The 24,950-nt window shown below is 38.5% G+C and overlaps 3 protein-coding genes across 16 annotated transcripts in view; 2 read left to right on the plus strand and 1 right to left on the minus strand.

The window, feature by feature from the left end:
* The window catches only part of LOC110156825 (girdin), a 53,710-nt gene extending 42,586 nt beyond the window's left edge, over window positions 1-11,124 (minus strand). For all 14 annotated transcript variants that reach the window (XM_055162820.1, XM_055162819.1, XM_055162818.1 and 11 more), the window contains exons 1-3: window positions 10,480-11,124; window positions 10,259-10,359; window positions 2,493-2,601 (exon numbers count right to left, since the gene is read on the minus strand). In XM_055162820.1, coding sequence (XP_055018795.1) covers window positions 2,493-2,601; window positions 10,259-10,359; window positions 10,480-10,542 — 273 coding nt within the window. In that variant the 5' untranslated portion in view covers window positions 10,543-11,124. The remainder of the gene's footprint in view (window positions 1-2,492; window positions 2,602-10,258; window positions 10,360-10,479) is intronic.
* Window positions 11,125-13,523: 2,399 nt separating this feature from the next.
* LOC110157025 (polyribonucleotide nucleotidyltransferase 1, mitochondrial) lies at window positions 13,524-18,761 on the plus strand. Its single transcript, XM_020921271.2, has 28 exons — window positions 13,524-13,763; window positions 13,845-13,905; window positions 14,013-14,087; window positions 14,193-14,298; window positions 14,374-14,423; window positions 14,510-14,573; window positions 14,645-14,692; window positions 14,769-14,882; window positions 14,972-15,158; window positions 15,258-15,309; window positions 15,386-15,443; window positions 15,516-15,612; window positions 15,710-15,812; window positions 15,986-16,056; window positions 16,135-16,171; window positions 16,251-16,317; window positions 16,391-16,480; window positions 16,541-16,594; window positions 16,691-16,800; window positions 16,882-16,953; window positions 17,038-17,101; window positions 17,190-17,273; window positions 17,373-17,456; window positions 17,544-17,650; window positions 17,724-17,779; window positions 17,870-17,948; window positions 18,051-18,098; window positions 18,182-18,761. The coding sequence occupies exons 1-28, from the start codon at window positions 13,645-13,647 to the stop codon at window positions 18,323-18,325; spliced, it is 2,301 nt and encodes a 766-aa protein (XP_020776930.1). The 5' UTR covers window positions 13,524-13,644; the 3' UTR covers window positions 18,326-18,761.
* Window positions 18,762-19,140: 379 nt separating this feature from the next.
* On the plus strand, window positions 19,141-24,847 carry LOC110157020 (serine/threonine-protein phosphatase 4 regulatory subunit 3-B). Its single transcript, XM_020921266.2, has 16 exons — window positions 19,141-19,592; window positions 20,044-20,099; window positions 20,333-20,431; window positions 20,508-21,131; window positions 21,267-21,344; window positions 21,525-21,641; window positions 21,837-21,953; window positions 22,027-22,158; window positions 22,235-22,337; window positions 22,459-22,500; window positions 22,600-22,758; window positions 22,845-23,014; window positions 23,090-23,229; window positions 23,301-23,449; window positions 23,532-23,668; window positions 23,769-24,847. The coding sequence occupies exons 1-16, from the start codon at window positions 19,451-19,453 to the stop codon at window positions 23,871-23,873; spliced, it is 2,370 nt and encodes a 789-aa protein (XP_020776925.1). The 5' UTR covers window positions 19,141-19,450; the 3' UTR covers window positions 23,874-24,847.
* Window positions 24,848-24,950: the final 103 nt, after the last annotated feature.

Here is a 24,950-nt window from a genome sequence, read left to right on the forward strand (position 1 = left end):
TTGACATGCGTGAGCTACTATGTCCAAATAATTTCCCCTGTGGATCAATAAAGTTTCTCCAAGTCCAAGTCAATTCAAATGTCCCTATCAAACGTTCTATCTGCAACACCAGCCAAAACACTATCAAATTTGAGAGTACTGTTGCAATGAAACTTAAGCTGTCTACTTTCAAATGCTCACTTGTAATGATCAATGGCCATTTAAGTCTCAGAGAGGGCAACCAGGGGGCAGACAACTGGTGACTGTGTGGAGGGTCAGTCTGCAGGTGGTCTTCACTGGTCCTCAACAAAAGGGCTAACCCAGGGATAAAAAGACAGGATTAACAAATCACAGTCTAAGAACAAGTGTGGTATTGTTGCATTATTGCTGTATTCACACCAACACTGCTTTCTTAGACTGTGCTTTTGACCAAGTAGCATTTGTAAAAGACCTCATGTAGTTTGGCAAGTTAAACCTTTGTGACCAACAAGTTACTTAACGTCTACCATCATCTCATCATCCACTGACTGCACTGATCACTGCTTAACACTCTTGAACAGATAATTCTCCCAGTCCCAGCCATTTGAACCAACTGAGCCGCCGTTTGGGCCTGTACAACAGTTTCATTGTATTCAATAAGATAGCCCAGAGATGATTAATAGGGTGGTAGGTAACCAGTGTGTGAGGCAAAACTAAATGATGATTTAATAGTTAAACCTTTACAGTATTTCTAGAACATAAGGCTGTAGTCCACAGGCTGTAGGAAATTCTTACTTGACTAAAGACATTCCCCGTGTGATTAATTGACTAAATGGGGGTTTGTTGTGGCACTAGCAGAGGATCTCAAAATTGTTAGGATTTTGAGCAAAATTTACTATGTACACAGAAACGTAGGAGTGTCCAGTCATTTTCAAAACTCACTGTGTTTTTTCCCCCTCTGCTGGGGTCCATATAAATCCCTCTAATTCTAATACAATAATTAGTCACCTAATAATGACAAACATTACCCAATTAATCTACAGAAAGTCTAAATAACTACAGCCTGAGAATTTGTTTTATTTTAACATATAAAACCAGATCTGGGTTTTCATTTGAACATTAGCTTGAACTATCAGGGTTTGCTCATAGTCACTGAAGAAACCTAATGGCAGTGAAAGAAGATCCATGTTAGAAGTAGTAGAGAACATGTATAATTCAACTATCTCTATGCAAAGTTCTAATATATTAATGAGTAACTCCCTTCATCTTGGCTTGAGCACCAGCCCTGAGGATATGGGTCAGAGTTCTAAGTCGAAGTGTGGGAAATCTCTCTCTCTGTCAGCACAACTGCCCAACCATCACAGACTGAACTATAGACAGGATGACTCATGTTCATTCACTGGGATTACATTTTGTTAACACTATGACTAACAAAAAATACTGAATTATAATCTTTGTTGCATGCATCCCTGTTGAAAGACTGTCAATTATCCAAACATTCCAAATACATTTGCACATAATTCTGAATAGTTGCCAAAAACAATGATTGACAATTGTTCATGCTCAAACTAGAAAGCAACTGCCGTGAAATTGATTAGCTAATTTACTGTAATGTTCATGTCTTGTGTATCATGTTTTTTCTCTAATTTATGTGAATTTCTTTTTGCTGTTATCCAGTAATTTCTTAAACTTCCTCACTGTCTGATAATGAGCAGTAAAAGGGCTCCACTGAGAGATAAGACTGTTGCTATCAGATGAACTTGTGATTGAAGTCATCTTGTGAAAACACAGCACGCTTCATAAGGGCCTGCATGGTGCTCACTGTGAGCCAATGTAAAAACATGTTACATCAAGGCTTTCACATACCCATGTAAAATTAATGGAATTTTCACCACAAGAGTTCATCTGAGAAAAAATACTGCACCAACATTCAGTGAAGTGCCGTTATTCATGGGTGCAAGAGAGTCAGAACCACATCTGGGTCTTTCTGAAGTGTCACCTCTCTGTGTTTGTACTCAGCCCAAAGCAGCATCTGGAAAGAGTCACTGGACCACATCACACGTGCAGCCACACGTCAGCTGCTACTTACAAACATGTACTGAGTGAACACAGGCTCCATTTACAGTCCAACAAGGAAGAAAGTTCGAATACAACTTGGGCCATCTACACTAAAAGAAATAGTAAGGTTTGCATAGCTACAAACACAGCTATGGACACTTCAGCTAATGATGTTACAAATAACAAGTACAAGAGAATAAAAACTCAATCCAAATCCAACAGTTCCACCTGATTTCACAGTAGTGAAACTAAACTACTAACACAGTGTTTTCCGGGACTCCACGTATCATTACATATAAACACTAGCGATTATTGTATAATATTTGCTACTTATTTTGAAATTATCATTACGATTTATATTTTTGATCTTTGTTATGTTATGTTTTCAGACTCTATAAATGTGTGTTATGTTTTTCCAGGCACAATACACATTTTTCAATAGCAAGCAACAATAAACGAGTTCAAAGAGACCTTACCTGATAAAAGGATTTAATCTGCCTGATAAGAATGGATAGATTCTGGATCCGAAGTGTGGAGTCATTGTTTACTTTCTTGTTGGTCCTCTGCACTGTGGCCTTGGGGTTTCTGAAAAATACACAAATTTTCATTACAAGATGCAGACAATCACGAATAAACTGGACAATGTTTGTGAATCAAAAGCAAAAGATATTTCCAGACACTGATGTGTAAATTAACTTGATCTTAGTTTCTCAGTTTGGCACAATGTTGACTACGAAGAGTAGAGTTTGGTTTAAGTTATTCACATCAGAGTGCCAAGAGACTTTACAGTTTACATAAGGGCACTAGGTTGCCTGTAAATCTAACCTGCAGAGTTAAAGGTGCAACTTTTCTGCTGGAGAAACAAGCAGATGACAAAACCCCAACCAAAAAGCTACACAGTGCACCCTTAAGTTGAGTGTGAGTGGAAAAATCATCACAAGCTACATAAAATTCAGCTTGCATATCTGTTATAATTTGGAAAATTCCCTTTTACATTCCTATAAGTATAATGTTAAATGGTCTTTAGTCTCGAGGGCTTAGAAAGAGCATGCATAAGGAGCGAAGATATCGCGGGTGTCAACATGTTTTAGTGAGCCTCATAGAAATTCCTCTCACACAGTACCACATGCACCACATGCTCAGGCGTTCTTATCACATACAAACAAAGATCACATTTGCATCTCTTAAGATTACTAGCATAGTTTTACATAAATATACAAACCCTTTCCATCAGAAAAGTTAATTCAACAGTCAAAACATGTGTCTGATCTGTGGAATGCATAACATTTTGTCTATGTACAGGTCATGGCTACCTCAAAAATATTCCAATTTCATTGCAGTTACATAACAGTAACTGTAGACAGTATGGTTTTAGTAGTTTTACAGGAATTCTACGTAAAAAAGGGAACATGAACACTAAGCTTCAGAATATGGGCATGACTTGTAACCTTTGATAACTACAGATGCTCCAGGGCAATTCCCAGACCTCCCAAACGAGATGATGACAGAGCCGCAACTTCAGACTGACTGGGATCTGTGAGGTTTAAGTGGGTTTAGTTTGATAAAGATGAGATATGTGCTTTGGGCTGTACTATTTGCGAGTGACTTTATTGTGTTTCCCTTTGTAAGCAATAAAAATGACCAAGTGGGTTAAAACTTTTATCATGCTGTCATTTCTAATCTTTATTAATTTAGATTTTTAGGGATTGCACATAGAAAGTAGCAGCAACTAAATCTGCTGCAGATCACATTTTCATTGTAAGATTAATGGATTTGTGTATGGTCTAAGAATAAACTAAAATAATCATCAATAATAAGCTTGGGTCTTTTGAGTTAGGAGCGCTACAGCCAATCCTTTGTTTATTGTCTGACAAAATAAATACAAAAAGAAAACATTGCTTCAGCCATGGAAAATACTAGAACACTTACAATCCAATGAATTAACAGACATGAGTAAAAAGGGAAGCAGCATTTTGATCCCAGTTTATCTAAAATAACCCTTTAAAAAATGGCACAGAGAGACATTGGCTAGCAGTTTACGCCATAATCTTTTGCTACATAGATCAAAGCATGTATGTTGCATGACCTATATAAGGGGGTCAACCTGCACCAAGATGGGGGAAGGAGAGTCGCATGTGCAGCAGTACATGTGAAGTCATGCATACACGTCTGGATCTGGGCACTTGTCTGGAAACTGTTGTGTTTTCATTTATAAACCTTATTGTATAATATAACATGTTTTATTCAACCTCACTTCTTGAACTGGTAAAGAGGAGAAAGGTGAAGGACTTTACATTTCCAAGGACATACAGTTCAGTCAATGGTCACTTGGGACTCCAGCTGAATAGCACAGACCTAATTACAATACCATACTCTCTGGCTCTACATATAGCGTACTCGTACAGTTGATAAATGTAATGGAGAAAAAAAAGCATTGTGTCTGGCTGCAGAGTGGATGTGTTAATTAGCCTTTCACCCTCCCTCCCTTAAAATCAGGCTAATCAGGTTGAGACACTGCTGCTTTTAATGCAGGTCTGAATGAGTGGTCACATGTCCCGCCCACAGCCCCCTTTCAGGATCCATGGTAGGGGGTCCATTTAACCCTTAATTAAAAAGCACTGTGGACGTTGTAATCCTATCAGAGTGAGCAGGGCAATGGGGTGTCAAAGGTACGTGACAGAGAATGACTACAACACTTAAGTCGTACTCCATCCACACTACAATTCTAATTCAGCATGCCATACAGAAACATAGTGGCCATAAAAAACAAATTATGATGTCTTCCCCTGGCTCAATAAGCATGCATATATCTACCCCCCCTCCCGCCTCCTTTTACAGTTCAGTAAGCGTCTAAATACATGGGCTTAGCGCCGATGATTGTGATAATAAGAAAGGGGATTCCAGATATGCCCCCTTCCTGCTCGATCCTGCTGATACAGGAGAATTAGGACTTAAAATGTACAAATACTATTAAAAACAGACAGTCTGCAAATTGGCCAGACAAGTCGATAAGCCGCCACTTCAGTGCTGTGAATAGGCTCTGTGTAACATTACTATACTGAAGCCTGGGGGCCATTGCGCTTTCTCCTCTCATCTACGAGCTCCCTGATTGGCTGAGTAGGTTGGGGAGTAGTGGTAGCCTATATCTGACAACCTACATTAAAGTCAGCTTGGGCATCCACGCACATGCCCACGCACATGCCCACAGACACACACACACACACGGACACAGCACGGAGGAGGATCATGAAGAGAAATGCAGGCCACGTGTTAGAGATACGACCAATAAGCCACACTGTCTAAACATTGGAGTGTGCCTACAAAAAATGATTCTCTGTGCAATGAAGGGAGGAGCGTTTATTAGGGAGATTTTAGGATTTGCTGCAACAAACTAATTACAAACCTTCATGGGGAGTCAACAGCAATTCCCGTAGAAAATGTTTTACTGCGTGATTAGCAAAATGCATTAAGCCACATCCTCACAGGGGCGATGACTGCACTCATTCAATGATGTGTACAGAAGTAATGATGTGAATAAAACATTAGCGTAACTTACTAGCAAAAAAAAACAAGTTTGGCAGTTAGCCCAGTGAATGCACTTTATCGCTTGTAGTTAGTCCAGACTTCCAAGACATGACTTTTGAAGGACCCATATTACACCATTTGCTTTATGTTATAATGTTGTTTCCTCATCAAAACATACCTGAAGTTGTGTTTTGTTCCATTCACACATGTTTAACACACAAACCCTGTATATTTAGGTTGAGTTGTTCTATCAAACTGATAAACTATTCCAACTTGTGATGTCATGTGGTAATACAGGAAGTGCTCCAATGTTTAAACTCCTAAAACTTCTCTAAAATCATTTGGATAATTTTAGCTTTGGAATTGCCTGTCTCTACAGAATTAAAGGTAAAAGGTAACTGTTAACTTGAAAACTACCGTTAAATGACATCACATGGTGGAACAGAGCATTTTGAGCTTTGGGGATGTAGACAGACTAATAATATAGGGATACTCAAAGGAGGAGGTAACAACATTCTAACATGGTTTAAAGCTCACAAGAGTCAACATAGGACCTTTAACAAAACACAAACAAAAACTTTAGCATTTTTTGGCTCATGACAATTGAAATAATGGACTTTGTCAAAACAATTCCACAGTTTATGAGAAGTGTGAGAAAAAATTTAATAGTTTTTATCATAGAGCTGTCAGATTTTGTTCTTTTATATCAACAACTGAAACCATGAAAACCTACAAACATAGTTCTAGGTTTTGACATAAGCATGCCCCCTTTTGTGCCTCTCATGAGAACGCGAGTATACAAACAGAGCAGTAAAATTGTGACCAATGGTATGTAGTTCCCATCGGCTAGTTTCCTTGTCCTGGCTTTTCACAGCCTTGTTTCTCTCCTGCTTTTGTCTCAGTCTCTCTTTCTTCAGGGCCTCTTCCCATTCCTCTGTCTCTGTATCCATAGGGACCTGGGCTAAACTTATTATTGCCACTTGGCTGGAAGTGACCTGACCACTGTATTACATGGACTTCACTAGGCCCTTTCTACATCAAAAACAACAAACTTACTAAGAACAAAAGTAAAATGCATGTGATAGGCTACCACAATCTGAACATATGAATTCTGAACACATGAATGACAGCAGCAGTGACCACAGCTTCCTCTTTTACCAAATCAATAACCTATTAACCTGCATCGTCATAGTGACATTATTTACCATCAATGTTATACCTCCATATGTCAAATCCTCTACACTGATTGGGTAAAAAGTGTACAGTGCGTGCTCTACAATCACTCATCAACCAGTAACTATAGGAACAGTAAACATTGCTATGGAAGAGTCACCACTTAACTGTGACAAAATTACTCATTATAAAATTCAGATAACATACAAGGTAGAGTTTTCTCATAATGTTACAAAAATTTCACCAAGCAGAATATATAAGCAAATTTACAAACTCAAAAATTAAACAGATTTTAAAAATAAAACTTGATTTAAAAAATAAAACAGGACTTGAGGATGATTTTAATGACCTTTCCACATTCTGTTAAATAGTTTTGTGATTCCCTGTGGGATCTGGAGTGTCCTTGGATTTAATGTTAGTACCTCACATTAACATGACCCTTCAAATGATGCTGAAGGTCACAGTTGCTGCTTCCTGTCTTCTATATTTTTGTCTAGTGCAAGAAGATCTGATCAGAATGGGTTTTAAAAATATCCATGGTAAAAAGCAAAAAGTTCTCTCTCTTAGCCTCTGAATCCTCTCATCATCTGGGCCTGGAATTTCAAATATTTTTGGAGCCTACAAGGACTAAACAAAGTCAACAAAGACTCAAAACAATGGAAGAATCTGCGGGCTGGTGGCAAAAGCAGGGACACAGCAACAGGTTTTATTTTTTTTGTTTTTTTGTTTTTTAAACCATACATTTTACCCAGTATAAATACAAGGTGAACTCAAAGGAAAGTTTCTAAAAGGTCAATGCTTCCTTGTGCATGTCTTCTGCTTAATCAGTCATTCATATCTCCATAGAATATTACTTATGATTTTTATCAGCTGCAGAGAAGCCAATTCTGTCAATACAAGAACATGATGACAGCAGCATTGTAGACTGCCTCCTGTGACTGTGTGCTTACACAGCTGATCCAGTAGCCTTGGCAGAGGCACTGTGCTTTTGTGTTCACACTGAATATGATGCATCATTGCAATAACAACACTGTCTTGTTGGCATTACACTAAAGATATGAAAAAAATGGAGAGTGTGATAAAATTAAAATTATTGTAACTGAAAAGTTACATCGTTCGGTTCAGAAAAAAACAAAACAAAAAAAACATGTATCCCAAAGAGGCAACTCAGTTTGCAGTCACAGATTGCAGTATAAAAAGACATAACTACAGGGATGACAGAACTGGCCGGATTGAAAGCCTGGATAACAGAGAAACTTGAGTCAATAACAAAAGAACCAAAAGGGACCAAACAGTCTGACTGGTTTACCAAAATGCCAACAGCCCAGCATGCATCTCCAGCCTGGGCAGAAGAGCAGAACATCCAATAGGACACTTGGACTCATGGTTGCCACGTGGACACCGATTCGGTGTGACAGCACTGAGGAGGAGATCTAATTGGCAGTGTTATGTCACCGTACAGGGGGCATAAGAGGGAGGGGCAGTACCATCTGGGCTTCAGTAAACCGTTAAATAATCCTGGGGTCTCCTGTGTTTCTCAACACTGCCAGTCTGTCTGCCATCATGCCCCCTGGTCCTTGCCAGACAGATATTTTCAGAATAACATGTATTTTCAAAATGGAATTGATTTTTACCAAGAAAATAAATTACTGACATTGTTCAAACATGGGTGTTGGTGTTTAGTTTCAATACAACTAAAGCATTTTCTCAGATTAGATGGGACAGCCGACTGACCAGAAATGGAGCGAAAGATACAAAGCAAAATGACTTTGGATGACTTTGGATAAATTAAAAATGAGTCTGAGTTGTTCTAGTACACGGCGCATGCTACCAAATCATACCATTGTTATATTATGACAAAATATATTGTTGCTGAATAAAAAGAGGCACACTCAGTATTGTTATAGTCAACAGGCTAGGCTTCCACAGGAACTAGAGCAGACTATGAATATAACTGTATATGCCATATTTGAAGTGACCACATTTTGGAGAAGAGTTGAAACAAAGAGCATGCAGTCTCACCACCATAGCCACCCTCCTGTAATACTGTAGGCCCTCTGTGTGGGAGGGAGCCTGGGCAAGACAGCCATCAACAGCTGCATGACTCCAAAACCAAACACAGGCACACAAGGAACCAACACACACACAGATACACACACACACACACGCACAATGATTGGCAATCCTCAACATCCTGTCAGGAGACCAGTGGAGCAGCTCATTCTAGCCTCATGTTGGTTGCTCCATACTGTACCACTCCACAGTCATACACAAAGATCCCTGTCTGAGCCTTAACTTTTATTTGCAGACAGAAATCCTATTAAATTTCAAGCCAAGAACATCACAGCCAGAGCGGTGAAGTTGCTGCTGGTTTTGGTGTTAAAATGCGACAGCTGCAAAGGACATTTTCCAGCTTCAATTAGGAATTTTCCATTTCGCAGAATCCCATGTTCCCATAATGTATTTTGGGCCATGTTAAGCCCTTCAGTATATATTTCTTTTCTCATTGTTTCTTGTAGGTCACAATAACAAATTAGGTAAATATAGACGATAAATGCTAATATTCAAACAAGTCTATGTCACTCACACAATAACCCACAAAACTATTCTAAATGTACACTATTGTTAAAAAAAAACAAAAAACATGATTTTCAATAAATAAATAGCAGAATGAAACACTTAAGTACTTCGTTTGCATCTGTAATGTGTCATAGAAATTATTCATTCAACTTTTTACAGCTCAAACCTTATCCTGTAGCCAAAAAAAAAAATCACCACAAAAAAGATCCAGCATCACTGTACAATAAAAAAGTACCGCAAAACTACATGTAGGTATCCAAAAGAATGTGATTTGTGTTGTATCCATCATGAGTGGTTGAATGTGACAATCTCATGACAGACTGCACATGTCACAAATGCTGACAGTGTAGTTTTTGGCATTGGTGAAAAACCTATGGCAAAGAGCATGCTGGATTCAGACAAAGGAAACTCCTCCATCACCATATTAAACTGGTCCAATGTTATACAAAGAATCAAGAGGAATATTATCAAGCCTGTCATCTCCTTGTTCTTCACACATCTCGCAGTCTTGTCTGCCTAATGAATACCATGTCTAGTCCAATTCCCAACACAGAAGGAACAGTGAGTGGTGCAGTTCAAGGGGCGGGGTGTCGTGGAGTCTGCTGCAGTTGACAGTTAGAACAGATTGGAAACATACACATACACACACATACGCAAACACACATATGCATACAGGAAAACATTCAAATGTAATGGATGATTTGGAGTACTACACAGATCCCAGCTGCACATTTCCAACTGTTTGTGAACTGGCATACACAAGGTCTATTTGTATTGTTCTGCATTCAAATAGTCACTCAATCAAACCTCTGGGACACACTAAATAGAAAGTCTTTGCCTAAACAGTAAAAAAGTCAAAGACAGTTTCATTCGTCAGTACAACAGGAGGGTTTGTGGGTTATTGGGTCAATGTATATTATGATTATGTGCAAGTATCTATTTATCAAAGCGTCAAATTACTCACATCTCCAACATGATCTCGTTCAGGTAAATCCCGTCCACTAATTCAATATATTCCGACAATTTGGTCCCATCTGTCACTGTAAGCTGCCCCACAGTCTTCACCTGAAAACAGATGACACAATTCAAATGCGTGTTAAGAGTCAGCAATCCTCCCTATAATGGTGCAATTCACGAGGTAGAGGTGTTTAATTAATTTTATAGAAGCTAATTATAGGGGCTTACCCAGCAGACAAGGGGTGAGAGCATAAACTGCTCCAGCAAAGGGGTGAAAACCTCGCTTTCCATTTTTTCCAGTGTAGCTGATCTGGAAAATGTGCTCGGATTTGAAAAACTATGGGGTTGATTCTTCAGTCTTCGCGCTTCTTCGACTTTATGAACGCGATGGTCATTTTGGCAAACAGCCCCAGAAAGCAGCGCCCACGTATTCGTAGTAAAGATTTGAGAAGTAGTAAATCCACGTTCCTTTGGAGAGTATCCAGCGGGTATTTGGGTGGCTCAGTCTGTCTAGCGCGCAGACAGCCAAAGAATCACATTTTAGTCAAGGGTAGGATCTAAAAGTAGTTCTGGTCTTATTTTTCTACCCACGAATACAAATACCTAGACACAGTTCATAGAGACCTTACCAAAACCTAGGTGTAGTTTTTCTCCACAAACCACGGCTCACTGAAATTCACCGTTACTGGCATAAAGACAAGATTTGAACACTCGCGGGGTTATCCTTAATCAAAATACTCCAGTGCAATGTCAAAATAAACGCAAGTATCCATTTCGAAGCGTTCAGAGTTTTATAGTCCATGTGCGGCGTAAAATAAATTCATTAGAGGTGTTTTGAGCCGGCTGCGGTGCGCCCTCGTTGCTCAGCTTCTGTTCAAATGGTGCAGACGGAGGAGGCACTTCTGAGGATGACTGGAGGACACGTAGGACCGCCTCCCTGCCTCCGCCTCCCATCAGGAAAGAAAATAGGGCAATCATCACAGCATCCTTGCCGTTTTAGTATATGACTTAAAATATATATATAGTTTCTTTATTTAATATGTTGGTAACTATATGACCAACTAGGAAAACGTGCTTTATTTAGCCCAAAATGTTAGTTTATTCAAATTAAAGTTCTGCGTTAAAGCTCCTGTATTACACAAAATGGATTCTTCTGAGCTGTAAATCGTGTTATAAAGCTGTTACCTGGAGTTATGTTTTATTTCATTCATACATGTTGAGTAATCCTTTATTATTAGTCTGTTTACATCTCCAAAGCTCAAAATGCTCTGTTCCACCTTGTAATGTCATGTGGTGGTTATTTTCATTATATGTGTGAATGAAACAAACACAACTCCAGGTACAGCACCCGGATTCAGATGAATCATCAAATCTAGAAAACGTGCACAGTGACTTTTAATTTACCAAGTCCTAGATGACTAGAGGATTTCACATACATCCACCTCATCATGTATTGGCTGTTACAAAAAGCCTAGACCCATTGTTCAGCTCTTATTGAAATTCAGGTTTGTCGGCTATTTGGCAGTTTTGCTTGTATCCGCACTCAGTAAATTGGTTAAAGATTAGTTTCCTTAATAAAAGACATATAATCAACACATGATTAATAGGGTCACCATTTAAGGCCAAAGAGTTTGTGGTCCAGTGACAGGTTAAAACCACATCAACTGTTGTGGACTCAGAAGCTTATGCAGTTCCTCAGCCTCTTGAGACACTGGTTTAAAAAGCAAAAACAACATAGCTTAATTATTTGCATTTTCATCATGACAGTTGTTGTGATGCTACAGCTTTGGGGCCATTGCCTGCAGTAGTCTATCTAACAATACTGCACCTGTTGTGGCTTGTTTTTCTGCTCAACATGTTTGACAACCAAAGGTGCAGAAGAGTAGCCAGAGCTTTAGAAATAGAGTTGATGTACAGAGTTAATTTATTCAATAAAACAGTTATATGAAATTCGCTCACAGTAGTTGAAATAACAAATGGTTTATAAGTGGAGATGTACCAAAGTTATAAAGTGTCATAATCATCACTGAACATAATTATCCTGACTTGTTCTTAATTCTTTGAAAAAAAAAAAAAGCCTTTATGTATGACTCAGGGATTATGCAGAGCCACCGCAGCATTCCTGAAAAACACTCATGTTGGTGAAAGCGCTGCAGGAATTTTAACTGGCTGCTTTCTACTGTGTGTCAGAGCGACCTAAGTGAAGGCCTTTTATGAAAGAATTAAAGACAGCTTCTGATCTTCTATCTACAAAACATGAAAGATTGTATTTGAGAACAGTACACTGATAGAACACAGACATGCAAAATCAGAGTTCGAGTTATTTTGTTGTCCTTCTAACAATTAAATAAAATTTACTTAATATAGTGTAGTCATGTTTTGTTAAATCATTTTGCTTTTTGTGTATTGTTTGTATATTTCCATGTTATAAACCTGACCCCGACAGAGGAAGAAAACAACAACAACAAAGCATTTTAACATGCAAAAATGGCATTTCCTTGTTTATCAGCAAATAGTTATATGGGGATACATGCCAAGTAACTTGATGTATCACCAATACTTTCACTATGTTATATGCAAAAGAATGGCCTGCTATAGGGGTTGCTGCATACTAACTTCAGGAGTGCTAATCCTATCACACTGGTGGTTCATTACACACTAATTGTCAAGAGCCTTGCAGACAAATAATGAAATCTCCAGAGCTATGGGAACAAAATACTACATCAAGTAAGTAACCTAGCCATGGTGACAATGAACATGAGGGGGTGTGTGTCACTGTGTCTGCTTGTGAATGCTCTGCCCTGCAATTACATGAGGCTGTGTAATGTATTCTGTACATAATGGTGTTAATGCTCATCTGTTGCTATGACAACCACGAGTTTTTTTTTGGTTTTTTTTCATCATTTTACTGTGGCTTACATGATGTCCACATGATGTAGGACTGAACCATGGACCCAGATAGGTTGAAGTCTGACTGGAATTCTAAATAAAATGTAATTTTCTTTCATTTATTTAATTATTATAAACATTCAATTTTTGAAAAACGTTACAGCCCAATTGATTAATTCTAAGAAAGCAGTGACATCTAGCGGTAGTTCTTCACATTTTTATAATATGTAGACCTGCATAAATGTTATGCTATTTAACTATATCTTTACCTTTCATCATTGTGGGCCGTTATATGAAAAAATAAAATAATAAAGTAAAAAGTAAAAAAAAAAAAAAAAACTTTTTTGCTCATTTAGTGAACCAATCACAAAGCCTAGTCTCATGACGTAGTTCCGCACATGTGACGTACTGTCATGGAAGCCCCCACGCGTGAAATGAAACTCTGAAAGCACTTACAGGGTGTACGGACTTTTTAAAGATTCCTGGCTTTTTAAAATAGCACATATGAGATATTTACTCCGACTCGGGCATTCGTTTGCCCGGCCTTGTGTCCGGTTATGTCATCAGAGTGTTTATAGCAGCCACTCACACCCCCAAAAAATTACTGTGGACCTTGGTGCAAAGTGAGTATATTTGTGCTTTGCTTTTACGCACTTATTGTGCATATTACAGCTTCCCATTAACTAACTTTAACTTCATTATAGGAAGCTTGAGATCTCCTCTGGGAGATTTGCCAGATTTGCTGATGGGTCTGCTGTTGTACAGGTACAATGGGCTCATAACAAAACTCATATGAATATGCATGTAACAGCGACTTGCCTGGTGCATACTTATATTTGACCATTCACAACCTTTACCTTTTCTTACCACAGCTTGGGGATACCTCTGTAATGGTGACAGCTGTGAGCAAAGTCAAGCCATCCCCATCTCAGTTTATGCCTCTTGTGGTATGCTATATTTCTACCGTTACTAAGATACATAATAGCGTTTTTTTTTTTTTTTCACAGACTCGGTACACATTAACAGCAGACTATATTTTCTTACCTGTACAGGTAGACTACAGACAGAAAGCAGCAGCTGCAGGGAGAATCCCCACAAACTATTTGAGACGAGAGCTTGGAACTACAGATAATGAAATCCTGACCAGTAGATTAATAGGTAGGATAATGCTATTTAAAGGGATTTTTTCTTTGAGGTCTAAATATCTTGGTAAATTCCTTTATTTTCTTTCAGATCGCTCTATTAGACCACTGTTCCCTCCTGGTTACTTTTATGATACACAGGTGAGCTTTATGCCTTCATTGCACAGTGTTTTTGCTAATTACAATTAAAGTAGATTTTTGTTAATTGGACTATTTTCACTTTTAAGATTCTTTGCAATCTGCTGGCTGTGGATGGTGTCAATGACCCTGATGTGCTTGCTATAAATGGAGGTTAGCGCTTTTTATTAACATTCTCAACAAAGATTTGCAATAGATTTACCAAACTATAATTCTTCTTGAAGCTTCTGCTGCTTTGGCACTGTCTGACATCCCCTGGCATGGGCCAGTTGGTGAGAAAAAAATCAATACACCTCACTAAAGTTAGCCAATAGAAGTGATGTTTTAAGTGTTGCTGTCTGCTTGTAGGTGCTGTGCGAGTAGGAATGGTAGATGGGGAGTTACTGATCAACCCAACGCGGGCAGAGATGACTTCCAGCACGCTTAACCTTATCGTGGCTGGAGCTCCAAGCAGTCAAGTTGGTATGAAACATTTGCGAGTCCTTGTAAATTAATACATGGAGTTAGTTTAATTGACAGAAATCATGTTGGTTTTGCACTTCTTTTCTTAGTGATGATTGAGGCATCCGCTGAGAATGTCCTACAGCAGGACTTTTGCCATGCTGTGAAAATAGGAGTTAAACACACTCAGCAGATTATTCAGGCTATTCAACAGATGGCAAGAGAGCGGAAGATCTCCAAACGGGTACCTCTTAAAATGTTCTCTGCCCCAGACGAGATGGTGGAACAAGTGCATCTGTAAGATCATATTCCTTTACACAAAGATTTGACATTTATTAAGTTATATCTCAATGGGAAGCAATTTTACAACTTTTCAATTATATCCTTTTTTTGTAGAGTTTCAGCTGAAAGAATTTCTGCTGTTTTTAGGGACCATAGCCATGATAAGGTAAAACACCTACTACAGATTTGTATTGAATTGTTTGAATATGTAATAGTATATATTTCTACCCAAATATTTTTAGATTTCTAGGGACGAAAGCATTAACAAAATCCGACTAGAGACTGAGGAAATTTTAAAAGGTACACATTATGCAATATTCATCAGTAAAAATATTTTAACATTTGTAATATGACACTTTGCATCTTTTATAGAAAAGTTTCCTCAAGCAGAGCCATTTGAAATAATAGAATCTTTTAATGTTGTTACCAAAGAAATATTTCGCAATTTGATTTTGAATGAATATCAGAGGTAGGTTATATACTACTATGCACTATTATTTATGCATTTATTTTTCAAATAGATAAAATAAATATAATTTTAATATTTGTTATTATTTCTCTCCTAGGTGTGATGGGAGAGATTTGACAGCTCTAAGAAATATTTCTTGTGATGTTGACTTGTTTCAACCACTTCATGGTTCTGCTCTGTTCCAGAGGGGGCAGACACAGGTATGGTTGCAGTTATGGTTATGGTCTCTTTTCACTATTTTATTTATATAAATGTTTTTATATAGTTTTTGGATTGTCTGTCCATCCATCCATTTTCTTCCGCTTATCCGGGGCCGGGTTGTGTTTTTGGATTGTATATAGTAATATTTCAGGAAATTCTTGTTTTACTGTAGGTCCTTTGCAGTGTCACTTTTGATTCCTTAGAATCGAGTGTTAAACCTGACCTCATCACAACAGCCTTAAGGTATCTTTACTGTATTTTAATTGATAGTATTATACAGATGTGATTTATATAAAATTTGTATTTTTGCTATTACTTCAGTGGCATTAAAGATAAGAATTTTATGCTCCATTATGAGGTAAGTAACTTTATGTGCTCAGTTATCCATCTTTTGGTCAATGGAAAAAAGTAAATCTTCTTTCATTTAAATCTAACAGTTTCCGCCGTATGCAACTAATGAGATTGGGAGGACGGGGGGGCTCAACAGACGAGAGCTCGGCCATGGTTTGTGTTTTGCATATTTATGTTGGAAATGTTTGAATTTGTGACATGATGAATTCTATACTATTATTTTCAGGTGCCTTGGCTGAGAAATCTTTACGTCCAATAATTCCTAAAGATTTCCCATTTACAATAAGAGTTACAGCTGAAGTTCTTGAGTCTAATGGTAAGTGTTCAAACATTTTTCTCACCAAAATTAACAGATATTTACTGTGTATGGTTTCAGGGTCATCATCAATGGCTTCTGCATGTGGAGGTAGTCTAGCTTTGATGGATGCAGGTATATTTTAAAGCTTTGTTCAACTGCAAATAATAATTTGTGTGAGTTTGAAGAGTGAGAAGAGTGTAACACAAATGAGTTTATTCCATTTCACAGGTGTGCCCATTTCATCAGCTGTGGCCGGTGTAGCTATTGGGCTAATATCAAAACCTAACCCAGAAAAAGCATCTGAAATTGATGACTACAGACTGCTAACAGATATTCTTGTATGCTATAGTCCAAGTTATTTTGACAGAAACTTAACATGTTTGTTAGTACACTTTCTTGAAAAACTGTTGTCTGTGCAGGGGATAGAGGATTATCTTGGAGACATGGACTTTAAACTTGCTGGAACAAACAAAGGCATTACTGCTTTACAGGTATTTGACTTAACCCTAGATGCAAAGATTTAGGCTACATAATTTCTAATTAGATTTAAAAATTATTTTGTTTTACATCTGAAGGCAGATGTAAAGATTCCCGGGCTGCCTCTTAAAGTGGTTATGGAGGCAATCCAGCAAGCAACAGGTAGTTCAATAGAGTGATTTAATTACTAACACTATATTTTAAAATCACAGTCTTTTTAATATGTTTAATATTTCTATACATATCTCAGTTGCAAAGAGGGAAATTTTGGGAATCATGAATAAATGTATAGCCAAACCCAGGGAGAAAAGGAAAGACAACGGGCCTGTTGTTGGTAAGAATTTGGGTTACATTACACCACGTAGACCCTTAGGTCAGATGTGGTCAGTGAAACTCCATAATTGTATTTTTGAATCTTTTTTCGTATCTTTAGAAAATGTGAGAGTGCCTGTCTCCAGAAGAGCTAGATTTGTTGGTCCTGGAGGATACAACCTTCGTAGACTGCAAGCTCGAACAGGTATTTTATTGAATAATACAAATGAAAAAAAATTCATTTTTAATAATTTAAAGAATACAAATTCAGTGTGTTGTTTCCTATGTTTAGGTGTCACAATAAGTCAAATAGACGAAGAGACATTTTCAGTATTTGCACCAACACCAGGAGCAATGCATGAAGCACAAGATTTCATCAGTGAAATCTGCAAAGATGATGTAAACCACTTTAAACTTTAGACTTTACATGAAATTATAAATTGATAATTGATTTTCCTTTTTTTAAACTTAGCAAGAACAGCAGTTGGAGTTTGGGGCTGTCTACACGGCCACCATAACTGAAATAAGGTAACAATACACTACCAAAATATAATGTCCATGGTGTTTTTTAAATTACTACTTATTCTTTCGTTAATCAACTATTTTGGACTGCTGCAGGGACATTGGTGTAATGGTCAAACTCTATCCAAATATGAGTGCTGTCTTACTTCATAACTCACAGTTGGACCACAAACGGGTAAGGGATGTCCTTTTCTGTTGTGGATGAACAGTATTGTTTTATATGTTCCAAAATGCAGAAATGATTAAGCACAAAAATCGTTATCTAATCTTGTTTCAGATAAAGCATCCAAGTGCATTGGGGCTTGAGGTGGGACAACAGATCCAGGTATCCTCTAATACACTTAACTATTAAAGTATCCCCGGAATGTTGATATAGTTCGTCCAAATTATAATTCTTTGCTTTAACAGGTCAAGTATTTTGGACGGGACCCCACAGACGGCAGAATGAGGCTTTCTCGTAAAGTCCTTCAGTCTCCTGCTGCAACTGTTGTCAAAACATTGAGTGAAAAACAAAGTATCTCAATGGGAATGAACAATAGTTCCAATTCATGACAAAGTAAAACAAGCTGTTGATTTTAAACCAAGACTGTATAGCCACTATAACCGCAGAAAGCATTTGTACGTTTAAACGGTTTACATATGAGAAACTCTGGTCTACTCTACTGAATATGTATGTCTTCAAGTTGATTTGGAGAGATTTTGAACAGCAAGATGAACATGACAACCTGTTTTTGTCAGTACCTCCACAATACAAATAGGCATACATTTCATCAAACAATTTGCAGCACATCAGAAATTCTTATGGGTGCACATACTATTTGTCTTATTTGTAAATAAAGCCATCTATCTAGAAGTGTTTAATTTTGTTTTGTGTGATTGACCTTCACAACAAAGTAATAAATGTTGCCATAGTCTAATTGTTGAGCCATGGGTAAAAAACAAAGAGGGGTTGAGTGGAAGAGCAGGAAATAAAATGATAAGAAAGGAATGGCCCTGTCAGTTGTCAATAGTTATTTGATGTTGAGTTCTGTAAAATGAAGAATTTGTTCAAGTCAGTAGGCCTGAATCAAGTAACTTGGATTAACTAGCTAAGGGAAAATGATGAGAAACCTCCTGTGACCAACAAGTTTAAGTCTATAGATTCCAAATGCAAAGGTGCACTAGACAATGTGTTTTTTTAACTTCTCAAATGTATTTGCTTTCATGCAGCATGAAAGAGAAAGGTTGGCGAATAGTCCGCTTGGTGGCGCTGATAATAGCCAGTGCAGGTAGGCTGCAGGTCACAGAAAAGCAGCACGTCCATTGGCTCGTGTAGCTCGTGGTGTCGCTCGGAGGTGGAGACCCGCGGCTGTGTGCGCGTGATTGACGTCGAAGAAGAAAAGAACACAGACGGGATACAAGATGGCGGGTTGTGGACGCTAGCGTACAGGCCGCTGGAGTTGTTGTGTTCTTTGATTTTTACATTTCGTTTTACGTCTCCCGTTATCGTTGTTTTTAAATGTTATGGCTTTATAAAATAGTTTCATAAACAGCTTTGTATATTCCACATTTTCCAGACGTGCATGTATTAACATGCAGGTGGAAACAAAGTTAACAAGTCGAGGATAGAAAACAGTGAGGCGAACGGTGTTAGCTAGTTAGCAGCCAGCTAGTGTGCTAGCTGCCACACGGTTAGCCATGTCGGACACTCGGCGGAGAGTAAAAGTATATACGCTAAACGAAGACCGTCAGTGGGACGATCGAGGGACTGGACACGTTTCTTCGACTTTTGTAGAACGACTAAAAGGAATCTCATTATTGGTTCGAGCGGAATCTGACGGTGAGTTGGTAGCTTAGCACGTAGCCACATTTGTACACGCTTAGCTTTACGTGTGCTAGTTTAGCTTAGCTTGACGATTGCTGGCTGAGCAGAAGCCAGTTATAGATTATTATGTTGCCATAGGTCATGATCTTTTGAACCTCATGCGCTGTAAACTGAGTGCTGTTTTTATTGTGTCGTAGTTAATAGTTACCGTGTCTGTTTGTTTTCCTGTTTCATCATGCAGTGTTTTCGTGTAGCATGGCGCCCCAAAGTCTTAAATGTACAAAACGGCTTCAACTACATAAAGTGTCTTTGCATTTTTCTAAAATTATGAACCCACATCTCACCACCACGTAACTACCACATATGGCCCGACTGCTTCATGGCCCACGTTTAACCTCTCCTTACAGTTTCTATGTAAATTAGTTGAGGCGCTATTCAACCACTTGTATCACTTGTTTGTTTCTAGGTTCACTTCTGCTGGAGTCCAAAATAAGTCCCAACACAGCTTACCAGAAACAACAGGTAAGAGTTTTGAGAGAATTTGTTTATTAAACTATTCATGAATGTGTGTTGAGTGGCTGTCAGTTATCATTTTTGGGGTTACTTTCCTTTTCTCCAAAAATGTGTGCGCAGTAGATTAAATATTGTTAAATATATAATGAAAATTGTACAATATTTTTTAACTAAACCTAACAATGTAGTTGTTTATATGTACAGTTGCTAGTTTTTTATATTTTTCTTTTTGTTGTCTTAAGGACACCCTGATTGTGTGGTCAGAAGCAGACAACTATGACCTTGCCCTTAGCTTCCAAGAAAAAGCAGGCTGTGATGAGATTTGGGAGAAAATATGCCAGGTAATTTTGTTTTCCTTGTGAAAAAAACAAAAACATTTAATGTTCTCACAACTTTTTTGTCTCCTACTTTGACTAGGTACAGGGCAAAGACCCAGCCCTGGATATTACACAGGACCCAATCGATGAATCTGAAGAGGAGCGCTTTGATGAGATCCCTGAGACCAGCCACCTGGTGGAGCTCCCTCCCTGTGAGTTGGGCCGACTGGAAGAGATCGCTGACCTGGTCACTTCAGTTCTTTCATCACCAATTAGGAGAGAGAAACTGGCCCTAGCTTTGATGACTGAAGGCTACATAAAGAAGCTGCTTGGGCTTTTCCGTGTTTGTGAGGATCTGGACAACAGGGAAGGCCTTCACCACCTGTATGAAATTGTCAGGGGAGTGTTGTTTCTCAATAAAGCTGCACTGTTTGAAGTGATGTTCTCCGATGACTGTATTATGGATGTGGTGGGCTGCCTTGAGTATGACCCAGCACTTGTACAGCCAAAACGCCACAGGGAGTTCTTGACCAAGACGGCAAAGTTTAAAGAGGTGATCCCTATCACAGACTCTGAACTCCGACAAAAGATCCATCAGACCTACCGGGTGCAGTACATCCAGGACATCATCCTACCCACACCCTCTGTTTTTGAAGAAAACTTTCTCTCTACCCTCACTTCCTTCATCTTCTTCAACAAGGTGGAGATTGTGAGCATGTTGCAGGTATGCCTACTGTAATAAACATCATTCATAATGTTTGGCTTCATAGTGCTTTGTAGTTTTGAGTAACTGATGTTTTATAGTTGATAGTTTAAATAGTTTGTAATTTTTGTCTTTTATGTTGACATTTTTCCAAAGGAGGATGAGAAGTTTTTAACAGAAGTCTTTGCCCAGTTAACTGATGAAGCTACCGAAGACGGTAAAAGAAGAGAACTTGTAAGTGAAAATGTTTTCATTGTGAAGTTCATGTGTCTAATTTCACTGTGACGGAGACTAGTCATTAAACTGTTAACTGTTTTTTTTTGTTTTTTTTTATGAAAGCGAAATTTATTTATTTTTTTTTACTTAATTTTTTATTAAAAGGGCATATTAATGTTAAACGTTTTCTCTTCTCAGGTCAATTTTGTGAAGGAATTCTGTGCTTTTTCACAAACACTGCAACCCCAGAACAGAGATGCTTTCTTTAAAACACTGGCAAACCTTGGAATTTTACCTGCTCTTGAGATTGTGATGGTCAGTTTTTTCTTTGCAAGCAGTCTCTTTTGTAAACCTGTGTGTGTGTATATATGTGTGTGTGTGTGTGTATGTATATATGTATATATATGTAAGTATGTATGTGTATCTATCTATATCTCTATCTATATATAAATATATAATATAAAAAAAAAAATTGTGTGTGTGTTAAATTTCTCTTTTGGTTGTTAACAGGGAATGGATGATCTGCAGGTGAGAGCAGCAGCGACAGACATTTTCTCCTACCTTGTTGAATTCAGCCCCTCCATGGTCAGGGAGTTTGTAATGCAGGAACCTCAACAAACGGATGACGTGAGTTGTTATTGTTATAAAATCTTAAATTTAGTCTTGAACTAGCCACTTAAGGTATTGTTTCTTTTCCCAGGATGTGCTTTTAATAAATGTAGTAATCAAGCAGATGATTTGTGACTCTGATCCAGAGTTAGGAGGTGCTGTTCAGCTGATGGGTTTGCTCAGGACACTCATTGACCCTGAGAACATGCTGGCCTCCACAAATGTACGGGCACACACATCTATTGCTCATGTTCGAGTTTATTCTGTTGGCCTGATTCTAATGTTATATTTCCCAATAGAAAACTGAGAAGACTGAGTTCTTGAGTTTCTTCTACAAATACTGCATGCATGTATTGACTGCTCCCCTTCTGGCGAATACAGCACATGACAAAAACTCAAAAGGTATTGTAAGAGTAACTATAGTAATATAAACTAGAGTAATTATATAGTAATACACAGAATACGTACAATATATAGTAATGCACACCACTAGTTTATGTATTTTCATTGTATGTGATTTCAGATCTACAAGATGGCACAACTAAAATGAACCCAGTCTGTCCAGGTGAGTATGTTTTTGTTTTTTGTTTTTTTTGTTTGGTATTGGTAGAGTTTATTATTTCATTGCAGTTTGGTCAATGTTATGTTTCTTTGTTGTGAGAAGATAACTTCCAGACAGCCCAGTTGCTAGCTCTCATCTTGGAGCTCCTGACCTTCTGTGTGGAGCACCACACATATCACATCAAGACATACATCATGAATAAAGATCTGCTCAGGAGAGTTTTGGTGCTCATGAACTCAAAACATACTTTCCTAGCGCTTTGTAAGTCCAGGCACATGACATACTCATGTATTTAAAAAGTGAGATTTTTTTCCCCCAAGTGTTGTAAAGCTGTTTTCCATCCCCAGGTGCGCTGCGTTTTATGCGCAGGATCATTGGCCTCAAGGATGAGTATTACAACCGCTACATCATTAAAGGGAATCTGTTTGAACCTGTCATAAATGCCCTACTGGACAATGGTACTCGATACAACCTGCTTAACTCTGCCATCATTGAGCTTTTTGAGTTTATTAAAGTGGTATGTTCAAACAGCCATTTTTGCTTATATAATTATGCAGTTCTTCCTAATGCTTAACACTGGTCTTTTTAATAGGAGGACATTAAGTCTCTGATTGCTCACATTGTGGATAACTTCTACAAAGCACTTGAATCCATTGAGTACGTTCAAACTTTTAAGGGCCTGAAAGGGCGGTATGAGCAGGAGAAGGACAGGCAAAGCCAGAGGCTCAACAGGTTTGTAATCAATATTTGAGGGAGAAATTGATGCACAAAATGTATTTAATACTTTTTCTTGTAATGACTAGATATCGCCGGGATCCAAGGTCACTGGATGAAGATGAGGAGTTGTGGTTTAATGACGATGAAGATGATGAAGATGGTGAAACAGTGGATAAAGGCCGCATGGAAGAGGATTTCTCTGACAGCTACGGCAAGTACATGGAGGCCAAGAAAGGTAAATTGCATCTCCAGAAATTGATTTACTGATTGGTTTTTGCTACCTATGTAGCCAATAAATGTGTTTCTGACACCTGTAGGAGCTGCCAATGGAGCCAACAGTGCCAACAACAACGGGAAATCTGCTGCGATTCCCCCTTCTTCTGCAGCCGTCAGTGTGAGCAGTTCAACATCCACAGTCAAGACTGTGGCCCTTCCTGCTTCACCAGTCGTCAAGGTCTGTGTCAGCAATTCACCTTTCCATCCGAATTGTACAGGGACAACTGTGAATCCTTTAAATGCGTTTAAATTAATCTCTCGCTTTATTTTCCTATTAGACGGCAATGGTTGGATTGGTAGACTATCCAGATGATGAAGATGATGAGGATGAAGAAGAGGAGGAAGAACAGTCTGTGAGGAAGAGGCCGCGTCTCAGCTCCTAAACTATTGACTTCTGTGCAGTGATGTTGGATGGACACAATGTCTCTCCCAAACCTATGGTCCTGGACCAGCCTGTGTTCTCTGGCAGTTTCTGTAGTTGGGGAAAGACACTATCTCTGGTTTGCCCTTGTCTGAACTCACTGTAGTTGGAAATGGAGATCAGCAGTTATCTGGAGAAAGGATTTGATTTTCTTCACTCAATAATCAAGGATCAAGACCCTTGTTTCAGCAACATGTTTTATTGACCTTTGGCTAATTGTATCAGCCTCCGTCATGATGTTGCCTTTGGGTTTTTATCATTCATTATTTGCTCCTCAAACCACCTACTTCAGACCAGAGGTTGCAGTGAAACTCCAGTGCCAAGGCGGTCCCACGCACTGCTCTGTTTGTTGCTATAGCAACAGCAGTCAACCTGATGTGGACCTGCAGCATCTTGTCTTCATTTCAAGTCCTGTAGACCCCCTCAAACCTGATGGAACGGATGACTTTAATAGGCTGAGTAAGCCAGACAAACAACCAGTGAATGAATTGTGCTCAGAGCCAGTCAGGCTAGCAGGACTAGCCAAAAGATGTAGAAAGCTTGACTGGTTGAAGCGGTAGTTGACAGAATAATTCAGGCATGGGAGGACACCAAAAGGCTTGTTGAGCCAGAAGACACGAGGCCTTGTTTTAAGTTAGCAGGACTTCTAACAGTTGTTTTAGTCGGGCGATAAACCACATCTCACAGGACTATGTTGGCCAGAAATTTCACTTTGTTAAAATTATTGTACAGATTTTTTTCTTTATAATAATTTCTCCTGACCTGGTTTGAGAGGGGGACAAGCTGCCTACGTGTGTCTTTTTTGTTGTTACACACAAGGTGTGGTCACTAATTTCACCCTTTCAGAGTTCATTTGATTCAATGTAAAATGCAGAGGAATTGCAATTGCTGGTTTTAAAATGACTAACTGCAGTAAAGTACATTTTTGCAGCCAAACACTTGGAAATTACTTTTTCTTTTTTCTAATCAGAATACTGAAGTAAATAGCTTTCAACCAAATAAGACAAGAGTTTAACTCGGAAAAAGTTATGTTAAGGAA

Source organism: Boleophthalmus pectinirostris, unplaced genomic scaffold, assembly GCF_026225935.1.
Source record: "Boleophthalmus pectinirostris isolate CB_2022bp ecotype Guang Dong unplaced genomic scaffold, ASM2622593v1 HiC_scaffold_5, whole genome shotgun sequence".
In the NCBI taxonomy this organism is placed as follows: Eukaryota; Metazoa; Chordata; class Actinopteri; order Gobiiformes; family Gobiidae; genus Boleophthalmus; species Boleophthalmus pectinirostris.